This window comes from Polypterus senegalus, chromosome 10, assembly GCF_016835505.1.
Source record: "Polypterus senegalus isolate Bchr_013 chromosome 10, ASM1683550v1, whole genome shotgun sequence".
In the NCBI taxonomy this organism is placed as follows: Eukaryota; Metazoa; Chordata; class Cladistia; order Polypteriformes; family Polypteridae; genus Polypterus; species Polypterus senegalus.
The window spans coordinates 36,419,137-36,435,382 of record NC_053163.1 but is presented as its reverse complement, the minus strand read 5'-3'; the positions used below and the strand labels follow the sequence as shown (position 1 = coordinate 36,435,382).

General features: G+C 39.3%; 1 protein-coding gene across 1 annotated transcript in view; it reads left to right on the top strand.

Annotated features, from left to right (window-relative positions):
* Positions 1–16,246, top strand: part of LOC120537075 (CD9 antigen-like) — a 67,435-nt gene that overhangs the window by 6,758 nt on the left and 44,431 nt on the right. Inside the window, exons 2-4 of the mRNA XM_039765712.1 lie at positions 1,636–1,738; positions 3,227–3,324; positions 14,649–14,723. Of these exons, the coding sequence (XP_039621646.1) occupies positions 1,636–1,738; positions 3,227–3,324; positions 14,649–14,723 (276 nt within the window). The remainder of the gene's footprint in view (positions 1–1,635; positions 1,739–3,226; positions 3,325–14,648; positions 14,724–16,246) is intronic.

Here is a 16,246-nt window from a genome sequence, read left to right as displayed (position 1 = left end):
TTCACATGTTGTGACCAAAATGTATGCAACTACACTTACATTAAAGTCTGCAATGTGCACTTTAATCATGTCTGAATTGCTTGATTTGTAATTTTCAACCCTGGAGCAGAAGGATGAGTCAAGGAAAACTGTGTATTTATCTCAAACATTATGGAGGACACTATATGTTGATCTCTGTACACAGGAGAAATTCCTAAGGACTGGAAGCTACCGAATATTATATAAAAAGGGTGGTTAGGTTGATTGAAACAACTATAGGGCAGTACCCTTAACATATGTTACAGGTAAATTAACAGAGGCAATTATTAAGAAAAGGATCACATGCCAACAAAAGGGATATTAGCAAATGATCAGCATGGTTTCAGATGGGGAAGATTGTGTTTCACTAATATGCTGGAAACATCAAGGAACAGAGGGTTATGGTGTGTGGAACGTTTTCAGAATTAGAATTAGAATCACAATTAGAATCAGTGTCAAAAGTGATGTCTTTCAGAGATCTCCCCTGGTTCTGCTGCTCTTTTTAAGGCATATAAATGGTTAGGGTAGGAATCTGAACAAGTTGGTCAAGTTTGCAGGTGATGCTAGACTTGGACGAAGTATTGATAAGGAGAATCTGCAGAATCGTTACAGAGGAACCAGGATAATATACAGACTTGTTCTTATTTGTGGCAGATGAAATGTAATGTATGTAAAAGTAAGGTAGTACATGTGAAACTAGGAACTAGAAGTTATCTTTTAAAAGAAGGACTTGGGAATCACAGTGGACTTGTCTCTTTCTACACACAGTTAGTGTACAGAAGTAATCACAAATGCTAATAGGATGTTAGGTTAATTATCACAACATGTGAAGTATACTGTAAGTCTAGGGAGTTTATGCTTAAGTAATATAATGCATTAGTGAGGCCTCACTGGGTGTGTACCATGTTCAGTTATGGTCTCCATATTACAGAAAAGACACAATAGCACTAGATAGAGTCAAGAGAAAAGTGACTAGAATGATTCTAGGAGTGACAGGTATTAGTTATGAGGAGAGACTGGAGAAGTTGAACCTTTTCATTATAAACTAACAGAAATTTAAATGCAGTTACTTTAAAATAAATATTTCAACAAGAACATAGGGGCATATTTGGAATTTTATTAAAAGTAACTGTTCCATAAATGTTAGATTTTCTTCACACAAATAACAATAAGCACATGAAATAAGTTAACAAACAGTGTGGTACAAAGTACCTTCAAATCTCAATGTGATAATTGTTTATTTTTATTTATTTATTTATTTTAAATTGTTAGACATATAGAAACTGAGAAGCTAAGTTAGGTGAGTGGATTACTAAGTAGTATGGTAGAGAGTGGGACCTTCAGGTCTCGACTCAATACTTTTTTGGAGAATCTGAGGGAATATGATTGGCAAACTTGGGCTGAATGTCCCATTCTCATCAAAATTGCTCTGACTCTTAATGTGCTAATACCTTGCTAATTGCTCAATAACTATAATACACTACAGTGCCTTGTGTAAACTTTATACTTCTAAGTATAAGAAGTAGATTAGTATTTTGTAATGTAAATCCAAATAACAAATTTGTAAATATTTTAAAAATTGACATCTGTAATGAGTCATCTTTCATTGTTTTGTAGGTAGCTGGCCTTGTCCTGAGCGGCCTGGGTATATGGCTGAGGCTGAGTTCAATGACACGTGGACTGTTTGATGTCAATCTAGACACTAAGCAATTTGTAATTGGTAAGTCCTGTAGGCTCAAAGGTTAGCCTGTGGCACAAAGAGGAACCTTAAGTCTTGCTCGCTTTCTCTCATATCCTTTTTCTAGGAATAGGGTATTCTTATGTATGTGTGGTTTTATATTAGAACATGTGGGTGTTTGAAAGAAAATTACAGTTAAATTTGCAGCACTTGCTTAGCTATATTCTCATTTCCAAAAACTTGTCTTAGTAGATAAAGTCCATTAATTAGATCTGTTTGACTAACATTGCCAAAGTTATGGGTCTGCTAATAGAGTAGAGTGTCAACCAAAACAAAAGCATCTTAATGGAATACTCCACACACAAAAAAAAAATTTTTTTGAACTGTTACCCAAGAGAAAAGGCAAAAGAAAAAAAATAGCCTCATGTTTTTCTGGAGAATGGAGATAGCAAAGTTCCTGACATAGAGGGATTTATTGGGGACCAATGCTGAACAAACAGCAAAAAAATATCCAAACTTTCATGAAAAAAAATTCAATTTACATGTGTTACATAACCCATATATCTGATATCCATAGGCTCAACACATTCCAAACACAGGTATTTTTGCTGAAATATTGTTAATTAAATCACTTCAGGAAAATCCTCTCACGAATGGCTGGGAAGCATGTAGAAACAACATTTAGCTTTTGAATTGAAGACCCACCTCTCATTGATCCATTGATTGGTCCGTAAACCACAATGCCATATTTCTGGGTGTTTTGATGTGGAGTCTCAATCATGACGAAAAGGATATGAGGCCTCAAAAGTCTCAAAAAGTAAGCTAGGACCCTCCCAGCCTGACCAAATATGGTTTTACCCTGGGCATCCAGCCCCCAATCACCACCTGCAGGCTTCTGCTTATACTGGGCAAAATTGGGAACTGGTTTTGAAACTTCAAAATGCAATGAAAGTCCAAAAATGCGTTAAAAGGGATAGAAAACCACAACACTGTAGCTCACAGTACCAATCCAGACAGAATTCTTTATAAGCTGAGGAATTATTAACAAAAAATATGACTAAAGGGCAAAAAAGATGTTCCTAAAAGGTAAAACAAAGGCAAACAAGTTAAAAAATGCAGTCCAGTAAGTCAAAACCAACAACAGAACAAAGATTCCAGTAAGGCAAAAATAACAAATGAAAAGCAATGTTGACAAAACTTATTAATAACCAATGAACTACTGCTAGTTCCTTCTCTCCAACCTCAAAATATAGGGACAGTGTGGACCCAGCAGCAGTGACGTCATGGTGGCTTGCCAATTCACAAGCAATAGCTCTATCTACATTTAAGGATATACAGTAGAACACAATTAATTAATGATTAACAAATACAGCATAAGTGACAATAACATAAATAACTATTCAAAAATACCAAAAGCATTGATACAACAGAAAGTTAATGCAGTACATTACAGTATTTGGTCATGTTGTTGGTGTTATAATTAAAAAATGGCCAATGCTTCTATTAAACTTGTTTTTCTTCATTTACCAGTTGTCATCCTGCTGATTGCATTTGGACTGATGCTGTTGTGCTTCGCAATTTCCTCATTATGTGGTGCATGCACTGAATCTGTTGAAAGCATCAATGTTGTAAGTTTTTCTTTTTGCTTTAATTTCTTTGTGGTCACTTTTTAAAGTGCTGCACACCTTATTTCCTTTTCATTAACACATTTATGAACAGAAACATTTCAGTTATGTTGGGATGGTTTTATGCATTTATTAAAGGAAATAATAATTTTTATTTTTGGCATTTACTACAGTATATGAAAGAAATCTTGTTGCGCTGTCCCAGTTAATCAGCATAGAAACAATGGAGATTCTTCAGAAAATTTGTCAGAAATAAACCACTTCTTTAAGGTTCTGTATATAGTCCTCTTCGTCAATGTTATTTCATTATGGCAATTTTTATTCTAGCTCTGCAAATATATATTGTTTCTTAGTGGGCCCAAATGAAAATTCTCACTTCTGTATTGTAGTATTGTTTCTTCGATGTGGACATGAAATTTAATTATGCCGATGTGCTGTGCTCTTTTAAACAAAAATCGTTTTGTTTTAGCTATGATTTGAATAGCAGTTTATTAAAACCCGTCCTTCCAGTGTGCATGGTTAATGTTTAGAATCTACTAATGTAGAAAATGCCTTATGGAATGTGATTCATTTAGTGGCATCATTAATTTCTCATCTAATGTTGTGACCAATTACCAAGTTATAAAAATCCATCACCAGAGAATGTTGGTAAGAGAGTATCACTTGGGTTTGGTTACCATGATACTTGTGGCTGAACCCAAGGACGTTCTAACTATGCTAGAGAGAAGGCAGATTGGTTTTTATTTTTAGATAAACCGGAATATGAAACATAATCAAGAGCTGAGCCTCATTTAAATACCAAAATATACACTGTCGAAATACTGATCAGATAAAGGGGATTAGCAGAGAAGGACTGGAACAGAAAATCTCATTATATGCAGATGATATGGTACTGTATATTTTGGACCCAGAAAATTCTGTGCCTGCAGTCTTAGCAGCACTCACAGAATTTCAAAAGATCTCTGGTTTCAGAATTAATCTGAATAAAAGTGTACTCTTTCCAGTGAACTCTCAAGCATATAATACTAGATTAGATACCCTACCTTTTATCATTGCAGAACAGTTTAAATACCTCGGGGTAAACATCACAAGTAAACATAAAGCTCTATATCAACAAAATTTCGCCGTCTGCATGGAAAAAATTAAACAAGACTTGCATAGATGGTCAACCCTTCATCTCACACTAGCTGGAAGAATTAACACTGTTAAGATGAATATTCTTCCTAAGCTCCTTTTTTTATTTCAAAACATACCAATATACATTAATAAATCATTCTTTAAGCAATTAGATTCAACAATAACCTCATTTATTTGGAATTCTAAACATCCACGCATCAAAAGAGCGACCCTACAAAGACAAAAGGCAGAAGGCGGCATGGCTCTACCTAACTTCCAGTTTTATTACTGGGCAGCAAACATACAGGCAATAAGAACCTGGACACAAATAGAAGAACATACACAGGCTTGGACCACAATAGAAGTAAAATCCTGCAGTACTTCTTTGTATTCCTTGCTCTGTGCTTCAATAAACACACGTTATCAGCAATATACAAATAACCCAATTGTGCTCCACTCACTTAAAATCTGGAACCAATGTAGAAAGCATTTTAAGACAGAGAAGCTTCTATCTGTGGCACCTCTGCAAGAGAACCACCTCTTTCAGCCTTCACAAACATATGCAGTTTTTAATATCTGGAAAAAATTTGGAATTAACTTACTTAGAGATCTTTATATAGACAACGTCTTTGCTTCCTATGAACAATTACATTCCAAATTTAACATTCCAGCTACAAATTTCTTTCACTATCTTCAAATCAGGAACTTTGTTAAACAGAACCTTCCAGATTTTCCTCATCTTCCACCCTCATCAATGCTGGAAAAATATTGCTCATTCTCAAGGACTTAGACTCCATCTCTACAATATATAAAATCATTTTACAATCCCTCCCTTTCAAAGATCCAAGAGGACACTGGGAAAAAGATCTCTCAATTAATATATCAGAAAAGTAGTGGAAAGTAGCAATGCAGAGAATTCACTCGAGCTCCATATGCGCAAAGCATACAATTATACAACTCAAAATTATATATCGAGCACATCTGTCTCGACTAAAACTCTCCAAAATGTTTCCAGGGCATGATCCAACCTGTGAACATTGCAGCCAAGTCCCAGCCTCACTGGGTCACATGTTCTGGGCCTGCACCAAATTAACATTATTCTGGACAAAAATTTTTAATTACCTCTCAGACAGCCTTGGACTCACAATCCCTCCTAACCCATTAACAGCTGTGTTTGGGGTTCTTCCAGAGGGCTTAAAGTGGAGAAGGACAAACAAATTGTGATTGCATTCACTACACTCTTGGCACGCAGACTTATTCTGATAAACTGGAAGAACCCAAACTCTCCTCTTTTAAGTCAGTGGGAAACCGATGTGTTATATTATTTGAAATTGGAAAAAATCAAATACTCAGTTAGAGGATCTGTACAGACTTTTTTCAAAACATGGCAGGATCTAATCAGTAATATTTTAAAATAAGTTCATGAAGCATAGAGAATTTACTAGCAAAATACCCGCGCTTCGCAGCGGTGAAATACTGTCTGAATATTTTTATTAATAAAAAAGTAAACATTTTAGACTGAACGAAAATATGTCAAAAATTAATTGTTAAGGATCTCTCTGTATACCACGTTGTCAGTTCGGCCCTCTGGTTGTAATATGACTAAGCTGTGTGCTGAGCTCACTCTTGAGCATGCAACATACAGTTGGCCATGTGAAAAGCAATCCCGCCTCAAATAAATGCCAACCTTTTGTAGTGTTTGTCCCTGAGACTTATTAATTGTCATTGTGAAGCAGAGCCTTACTGGAAATTGAACGCGTTTGAATTAAAATGGGAGATTAGATGGTATAACGGGGATGCGAGAAATAAAAACTGTGTCACTGAGGCACTGCCAGTAAATATAGTTGCTTCAATTAGGTTGTTTTATAGAGATGTGACCTGAAGTCTTGTGCGTTACAAAGTTTCGGTGGTTGTAAGTTTCTGCTTCCTTGGCGAAAGAAGACACCGCAGTGACACACAGAAGAGAACCCGTGGATTAAATAAAACCTACACAATAACTGTAACAATCGTAACAAATGAACAATAAAATAGAAGAGAACCCATGAATTAAATAAAAAGGTTGCTTCGTTGGTGAAGCAAGGAAAAAGCACTTTCTTATATGTCGTTCGTTTTTAAAACAGTGCAGAAGCTGTGAGAAGCTGCTTCCTTGGCAAGCTCGTAAAGAAGACACCGCAGTGAACACAGAAGAGAACCCGTGGATTAAATAAAACCTACACAATAACTATAAAAATCGTAATAAATGAACAATGAAACAGCGGAGAACCCGTGGATTAAATAAAAGGCTGCCGTTGGCAAGCAAGGAAAAAGGACTTTCTTATATATCGTTCGTTTATAAAACAGTGCAGAAGCTCTGAAAAAGCTGCTTCCTTCGCAAAGTAAGGAAACGACTGAAGAGACGGCGGTGACGCGTAAGTGTTCGCAAGGCAGCTGAAGCGCTGCATTATGGGATCTGTAGTTTATTGTGTTACCAGTGCTTCATATCCCGGGCCATTAATAACAATAATACAGTATATAAAATGATCTCGGGCGGATATAATTACGCCGGGCCAGATGTTGCTCTGGGCCTTGAGTTTGACACATATGGAGTAAATAGAACTTGAAAAGATGTATTTTTTCATACATCGAGCCTGCGTGCTATTGTGGTTTTGCTTGCATGCCTCAATAAGTCATCCTCCCCTCGCTCTTACTTTTTTACCGTTCATCTAATGAATACACTGAGTATGGCTTTACCAAAACAATCATTGATGGTGAATAAAGTATCCATTATTCGAGTATGTAGATTGGGATATATATATATATATACATATATATATATATACCCGCGTATCGCAGCGGAGAAGTAGTGTGTTTAAAAAGCTAGAAAAGAAAAGGGAACATTTTAAAAATAACGTAACATGACTGTCAATATACAGTATTTGTTTTGTGAGTGTTACTGAGTGTTGCTGTCATCAAGGATTTGATTATCATTATTTCTTTCAATCAGGTTCGTATTTGTAGGATGTGTTGTGTTCAAGTTACATTCCGTGTTTGTCAATCGTTGTAAAGATGACAGGTTTCTTTCATTGATTCGTTTCTTACTGCATCAATAAACAGCTCGTCTTCTTCTTTATCTGAGACCTGACACACTGCATGCACGGGTTTTTTTTACACTGTCTTCCTTTAGCGGGACATTGACTTTTTCCACCGTGTGCTTTGTTTCCGCAGTAGCTGGATTTATGAATATGCTTATCAGACGCTTCATATTTTTGCTGCCTTTTCAATTGTGTAATTCGGTTTTGTTCAGCTCTTTGGAACTGTTGCTTTTATCTGTGCACTGCGTCAGTTCACGTGAGCCACTCGGTGTACATGCATCGAAGGTTCCCAGCTGTGCTGGTGCCATCTCGTGCTATGTCCATGGCTGTATTTAATGTTACCTTAGTCCTGGCACTTAAAACTTTCTCTCGCAGTTTCGCTGAGTTTGTACCAAACACCACCCTGACCATCTCATCTTCCTCTCCATAAGCACAGTCCTTCACCCGTGAATATTTACCCGTGGCAGTTTGCTATTGGATTGCCGCTGATGGACGGCCTTATATGGGCAGGCACTAAATTACAAACGCCAGCGGCAGCCTGTCTATGAACTTAATTTAAAGTGTAGGTTTACATCGTGCTTTGGTTCCGAAGTAGCAGAACTCATGAATATGGTTGTATATGTCACTTGCTCGCTTCTTATTGTTTCGCTGCCTTCTCAATTATATAATGCATGTTTTCTTCAGCGCTTTTTGGGCCTCTTCCTGGTTTTCTACGTACTGCGTGATTACGTGGAAGGCATGATGATGTCACACGAAACTCCGCCCCCATGGGTTTCAAGCTCATCTCCATTACAGTAAATGGAGAAAAACAGCTTCCAGTTATGACCATTACGCGTAGAATTTCGATATAAAACCTGCCCAACTTTTGTAAGGAAGCTGTAAGGAATGAACCTGCCAAATTTCAGCCTTCCACCCACACGGGAAGTTGGAGAATTAGTGATGAGTCAGTGAGTGAGTGAGTGAGTCAGTGAGTGAGTGAGTGAGTGAGTGAGGGCTTTGCCTTTTATTAGTATAGATTAATTTAGGTATGTTTAAAAGCTGTAAAATTTTTATGCCATTTGGCTTGCTCTCTCTCTCAAGGGTTGGGGATCGATCTGTTCTTAACTCTATTTTTCTTTTTGTAAAAACTTGATTGCTTTGTATGGAGTGCAATAAAATAAATAAATAAATACCAAAATATCTGTCCTATCTTTTGTTATAATTTTTGTCGTAGTACCTATTGCAAAAGTTCAGGATAACTTGAATTCACCATGAAGCACATACCAAACAAACCGTAGACAGTTTTCAGTCCAATCATGGATAACCCTGAAATCCTTGAGACTGACCATCTATAACACAGGTGTGCAATCATGGACGTCTTAAGTTTTTTGGTCAGGACAGTTTATTTGACACATGAGCCTTAAAATGAAGGATGGGATTGATAAGGGATGTAATTTCAGCTGAGTAAAGCAGGTGCTTGTAAAACTGTGTGGTGGTTTCATGCATTTCTTGATAACCATTGACTTTAGCCACATGCCACTATTTGATTTCACTAATCTTACTCTTGTTGAATTTCTCAGTTCAATAGTCACAATCTATCAGCTACCAGGCTGTAAAGATGTTGGTCCTGTAAGTGCTTCTGAATTGTGCTGTAACCTACTATGAGTGGTGGCGGCATGGTGGCACAGTGGGTAGTGCTACTGCCTCCAGGAGACCTGGGTTCACTTTCCGGGTTCTCCCTGCATGGAGTTTGCATGTTCTCCCCATGTCTGCGTGGGTTTCCTCCGGGTACTCCGGTTTCCTCCCACAGTCCAAAGACATGCAGATTAGGTGCATTGGCGATTCTAAATTGTCCCTAGTGGGTGTGCGTGCCCTGTGGTGGGCTGGCACCCTGCCCGGGGTTTGTTTCCTGCCTTGCTCCCTGTGTTAGCTGGGATTGGCTCCAGCAGACCCCCGTGACCCTGTAGTTAGGATATAGCGGGTTGGATAATGGATGGATGGATGGATCTACTATGAGTTATGTTAGGAAACCTCAGTACAAGCAAGGTCCCAATATTGCTGGGCAATACAGCAAGTTGAGTGGGAGGTGGTGAAGAAGTGAAATAGGGGCTTAACTATTCAAGAAAATTCAAAACCTGCAGCAGGAGGAAGACATGAAGTACGTGAGATAATGGTTATGCTCTGCCTGATTGACGTCCTTCAATTTTTGGATATTTGCTATAAAAATACCTCTGCCTTGTAGCTTATAAAGGCCAATTATAAAAATGCCACAAGTTACTTTATAGTTGCTAACCAATCATAATGTTTAATCATTATATTATATTCTTTAAGACTATGTCATATCTTTTTCATCCTTTGTAAGTTTCTAAGTGCTTTTGTTCTGCTGAACTGAGAGCTTCCATTCTGGAGAAGTAAAGAACTGATTGATCTGAGTTAATCTCCTGTGTCATTCTTCACTTGCACAATTTCAATGGGATCCTAAAGTATTCTACTGCCAAGTTCGAAAATTGTGGATGATATTTATGGATGCTGTTTTGTCAAATCTTAACATTAGTATCATAATATGAAAAATATTATTTCCTACAAGATGTGTTACTAAGAAAATGGGACTTCTTTGCAAAACCATCTGTTAATTGGATGCATCAGAAGTACAATATAACTAAGTGCTAGAACTGTCAGAAAGAATATCCCTATTCAAATATAATTTGAGTCTATTTGAAACATTTGTTATTTTTAAGGCAAACTCTGACATTCAATTGCAGTAATTTTAGCATTGTGTTACTCCAGACATGCTACGCTGCAATACTTTAGTATTTTGTAAGTGTCTTGCGCATCACTTCCATTATGAACATTTTTTATAATTTTTAATTGTTAGTTTGTATCATTATTGTGTTTATCATTCATTGCAGCAAACAAAAGCTGATTTCCATGTGTTATATTTTTGCTGCATCTGTAAAGTCTCGATCTGCAACACTCGATTGATATTCCACTCTAAACATTTATCACACTTCTTCCCTAACATTGCCTTGTTGGCTCGGAGCAAACAAGATTGAAAGGGTGAGCCTAGACTGAAGGACAAGATACAGAATGAGGGGGACTCTTTAGAATTTCCCTTTTGCTTCAAGAAAAATAATCGGAAATTCATTGGACGTCAAAGGCGTTCTTTTGAGTGCCAGGGGACAAGACATCATTGGAGGCACCGTCCTTTTCAGCTGTCCGACAGCTCCTGCTTCGTGATATTTAAGCCACAGCTACTACGATCCCGGAGCTGTGAGAAGTATCTAGAGTTCACTGCAACCACTCATTATGATTTTCTTTCTTCCAACAGGGAAGTCATCTGGACTTTATATCTTTTGGCCTCCTCTGGATCAGACTTATACACTTGTGGGTCTGGCTGCTGCACCCTATATGGCTTAGCTGAAGGAGGGGCTGTGTAAATTCTTTACCAGTTGGACTGAAATTCCAACTGGGACAGAGAGTGAAATATTACCCAGCCAGGATGCCATAGTGGATGGAGTGCATAAGTGGAGGTGCAACCCGGACGGATTAACTTGAGGTTCCTGTCCCAGTTGGGACAATCATATAATGGATAGACAGGGGAAGACTGGCTATCAGGGACAGTTTATCCCCCAGGACAAAAGGTGGCAGTGTTATGCTGGCATAGCCCTGGTTCGGACTCCCGCAGGGTTTCATGGGACATATAGTTTAGAAAGGCAACCCTGTCGAGATTACTCGGTACTGCCAGAGGGCACTGCTGAAAGAAGGTTGCCCTACTTTGGGGAGCTCCCGCATGACCCAGAAGTGCTTCTGTCAGGCTATTTCATGACTTCAGAAGTACTCCCAGGTCCAATGTGAAAGGAGCCATCTTCTGGCATTAAAAACAACTGTTCACAGAGTGTTTCCCAGTTTATGTGCTACTGATGTGGATAGGATGCATGCTGTGATTTTTGATACATCTCTGTGATAAGCAAGACTGTACTAGATAGAATGGTAGTGCCAGAGAACTGGCTGAATCGTGACTATCAAGTGAAAATTCTATTAACAGACACTCAAAATGAACCCAGCAGGTGCAGGCTTAAAAAGAAAAACATCCAAATAATAAAAAGACTTTAAGGCCAACACCCTGAAAACCCCACCTTACTAATCCACACCTTTTACACCCATCCCCCCGACACACCATTTGCTATATATTCCCTTTGATTCCTGTATGTCTAATTATTTTCCTCTGATGATGAAACCTGATTTTAAGATACATCATTAATTATCCCCCTCTGTGGATTTCTAGCTATATATGTATATACTGAGTATATGTAGATAGTATAAGGAGAATGGGAGGCCTCAGCAACTATGAAAGCATATTGGCTGGTGGACCAGAGAAATAACTTTGCTTCCAGCCAGCAGGAAATAATGGACAGACTAGCGATAGCCGGGAATTGGGTGTTATTCCATCCCCCGAATGTTAGGTGGCAGTGGTCCTCATGTAGGAACCCATTCGGAACACCCACAAAGATGCCTGGGAATTGGAGTGTGGAAGTGCAGCTCTAAAGATAGAGGACACTGTTGGGGAAGGATTTCCCTACTTTTCTTATGGCCCAGAAGTGTTTTGGATATGATATGGTACTGGAAACACTCCTGGGTCTGGCATAAAAGGAACACAAATGGATGAGTCAGAAATGGGAGGCAACTGGCAACACTCAGCATTGCTTCAGGTTTCTTCCTGCCCGTCCCAAGCCCAGATAAATGGGAAGGGTTATGTCAGGAAGGGCATTGGGTGTAAAATTTTGCCTAATCAATATGCTGACAATAATACAGATTTCCATACCAGATCGGTTGAGGCCCGGGTTAACAACGGCCACCACCAGTACTGTTAGCCAACAGGGTGCTGGCGAAAATTGTGCTGCTTTTGGCCAAAGCAGGAGAAGAAGAGGGGGGAGACATGTCCAAAGGCAGGAAGAAGGTAAAGAGAGTGGAACTGATGGTAGGAACTTTGAATTTAGGCAATATGGCTGGTAAGAAGAGAGAGTTAGCTGATGTGATAGAGAGAAGGAAGGTTGATATATTGTGCGTGCAAGAGACTAAATGGAAGAGTAGTAAGGCCAGGTAGATTGGGGGTGGATTCAAATTGTTCTATTGTGGTGTGGATGGGATGAGAAATGGGATAGAGGTTATTCTGAAGGAACAGTATGTCAATAATGTTTTGGAGGTGAAAAGAGTGTCAGACAGATTAATGATTATGAAACTGGAAATTGGAGGTGTGATGATGAGTGTTGTTAGTGCATATGCCCTGCAAGTTGGGTGTGCAATGAATGAGAAAGAAGATTTCTGGAGTGAGATTAATGAAGTGATGGACAGTGTACCCAAGGGACAGAGAATAGTGATTGGAGCGGATTTAAATGGACATGTTGGTGAAGGGAACAGAGGAGATGAGGAGGTGATGGGTAGGTCAGATGGTAGTGGATTTTGCAAAAAGATGGACGTAGCTGTGGTGAATAAGTATTTTAAGAAGAGGGAGAAACATAGGGTGACATACAAGAGTGGAGGAAGATGCACACAGGTAGATTATATCCTATGCAGGATGGTCAATCTGAAGGAGATTGAAGACAGCAAAGTGGTGGCAGGGGAAAGTGTAGTTAGGCAGCATAGGATGGTGGTCTGTAGGATGATGCTGGAGATCAAGAAGTGGAGGAGAGTGAGGGCAGAGCCAAGGATCAAATGGTGGAAGTCAAAAAAGGAAGACTGCAAGGTTGAGTTCAGGGAGGAGGTAAGACAGGCACTGGGTGACAGTGAAGTGTTACCAGACAGCTGGGAAACTACAGCAGATGTAGTATGGCTGACAGCAAGAAGGGTGCTTGGCGTGACATCTGGACAGAGGAAGGAAGAAAAGGAAACCTGGTGGTGGAATGGGGAAGTGCAGCAGAGTATTCCAAGGAAGAGGTTGGCGAAGAAGTAGTGGGATAGTCAGGAGGGGGAAAAGGACCTGTACCGATTGGCTAGACAAAAGGACCAAGTTAGGAAAGATGTGCAGCAGGTTAGGGTGATAAAGGATAAAGATGGAAATGTACTCACAAGTGAGGAGGGTGTGTTGAGCAGTTGGAAAGAGTACTTTGAGAGGCTGATGAATGAAGAGAATGAGAGAGAGAGAAGGTTGGACGATGTGGAGATTGTGAATCAGGAAGTGCAACGGATTAGCAAGGAGGAATTAAGGACAACTATGAAGAGGATGAAGAATGGATATGCCGTTGGTCCAGATGACATACCTGTGAAAGCATGGAGGTGTTTAGGAGAGATTGCAGTGGAGTTTTTAACCAGATTATTTAATGGAATCTTGGAAAGTTAGAGGATGCCTGAGGAGTGAAGAAGAAGTGTACTGGTGCAGATTTTTAAGAATAAGTTGGATGTCCAGAGCTGTAGTAACTATAGGGGGATAAAATTGATGAGCCACATCATGAAGTTATGGAAAAGAGTGGTGGAACCTAGGTTAAGAGGGTAGGTGATGATTAGTGAGCAACAGTATGGTTTCATGCTCCCTTAAACTGAGTATTCTGCTAGAATGTTTTTTTTTTATCTTCCATGTATTTTCTTTACATTTGGTTGTTTGGTTGGTCAGCGTTGCAGTGACCTGCAGATTTTTCTGTCAGTCTTTTGCTCAAGGCAGGAACCACCACTGTTGTTGGAAGAACAGTCCATTATAGGATTGATGTATACACTCACTCACATCCATATGAGCAAACAAAGTATCTTTGCACAGTGAGAACTAGTGGGAGGCTGAAATCCACTTGCGCTTTGGGTGGATTGTACTGGCTCCAAAGAGAGAAGGCAGCCGAGTTACTAATTAGGACACAGCCTGAGTGTTGGGATGTGGAAATATTACTTGATGTTGCACTCTGTTATCCCTGCAGGCAGTGTGGCATAATGGTTAAGCCATCGAACCCTGAAATAATAGATTTAAATCCTGTTACTTCACCTGCCTGTGCTTCAACTGGAAAAACAAAATAAATTTAACCAGTTATATCTTAAATGTTTTAAGTTGCCTTCAATAAAAGTGTCAGCCAAGTAATACATTTCATTTATTTTGCTATTTAATTATCAATAAGGTTGATACAGTTTTAGATTCAGAGATTTGCTGCAATTTCTTATTATACATTGCTTTCTTTTTTACAGGCAGGATTCTTTTTGGGATTACTCTTCGGAGGAGTAATTGCAGGTGGAACTCTTACTTTCATCTTTAAAAATACGGTAGGTACATCAAACCATATCTCACTGGTGAAGTAAGTTGTGTTAAATGTTTTCCTAAGCCAACATAGCTTCATATGTGAATTAGTTCTGGATTGTAACTTATAACAGTCACTTTAAAGCTGTTCATCTAAATTTAATTTATTCTTATATTGCACATTTCTCTGTAGTACTATACAGATTGTCAAATTCATTTCATATATAACAATAATGTGGAAGTAAGAACAAAGGAACACATTTTACAAAATTTAGAAAATGTAATTAATCCACAAAACAAATACAACATACTGTACTGTTTCTACAGTATATAAGGTGTAATAATAGAATAAAATAATGGATAGTGAGCAGCAAAGGCAACAATTATAACTTTGTGAATTGTAACATCAATATGGTAAAGATGTATAGAATTATTTACTAGAAAACAATTTGCTGTATCTAACACACAATGTAATTTGCAAAATGATGTTGAAGATGCATCATGCGTGGAGCAAGAGAAGAACACAGTTAGTCTGTGCGTGTACATTGAGTCCAGGGAGACAATCAGGTGATCATTAGCTGAGTATTTCAGCTTATGTATTCCTCAATGTTGAGGTCCTTTCAGGTGTGGTCCCCGGCGGGGGCTGGAGGGCTTGTGCCTCCTCCAGACTGTGAGGGGGCGTCCGTCCTGGTTATGTAGGGGGCCTCGGGTGAAGGGCACCCATGGCCACCGCCAGGCAGCGCCCCAATGCCTGCATATCCCTGGAGCCCAGCACTTCCGCCACACCAGGAAGTGCTGGGGGGAAGACGACAGGGGACACCCGGATGGCTTCCGGGTGCGCAGCCGGCACTGCCGCCACACTGGGGTGTGGCTATGACTGATTGCCGGGAAGCAGCTGGAGCCCATCCGGGTTCCCATATAAGGGGCCGTCTCCCTCCAGTCATCAGTGGATATCGGGTGGAAGAGGACAGAGCTGGAGAGAGGACGAGAGGCAGCCAGGAGAAAGGCATAGGACTTGTGTGGCCTGGACAGTTGGGGGAACGGTGCAAGAGGCACTGGGGGTGCACGTGAGCACAACTTGTAAATAATTGTTGTAAATAAACAGTGTGTGGTGGAACTATGTTGTCCTTCTGCCTGTGTCCGGGTCCCAGTTCACACAGGCCTACAAGATTTCCAAGAGATATAATTCTCTACTATGACATGCCTCACTAAATAGCAGCTTGCTAATCTATCACTAGGCAGATCTGTAACTCAGAGGTCATAATATATCATTTATCCTCTAGTTATGCCTTTGTGTTTCATGGTACCATCTTCTGTATTTATAATTCCTCTTCAACCAGTATTTTCTTACTCATCCTAACTCTGAAGCATGGTTGCTGCCTTAGGGCCTGAATAACTTGCTATGATAGTGTAGTAATTAGGACAGTATATGTATATTTATTTTTATGGTTTTTTATTGTGCAGATTCTGGTTTAAAGGTTTTCTTTTCATTTCAATTTATTTTGAGATGTCCAATGTTTTATTTCTTGTCTCTCTTTTGGATTAAATA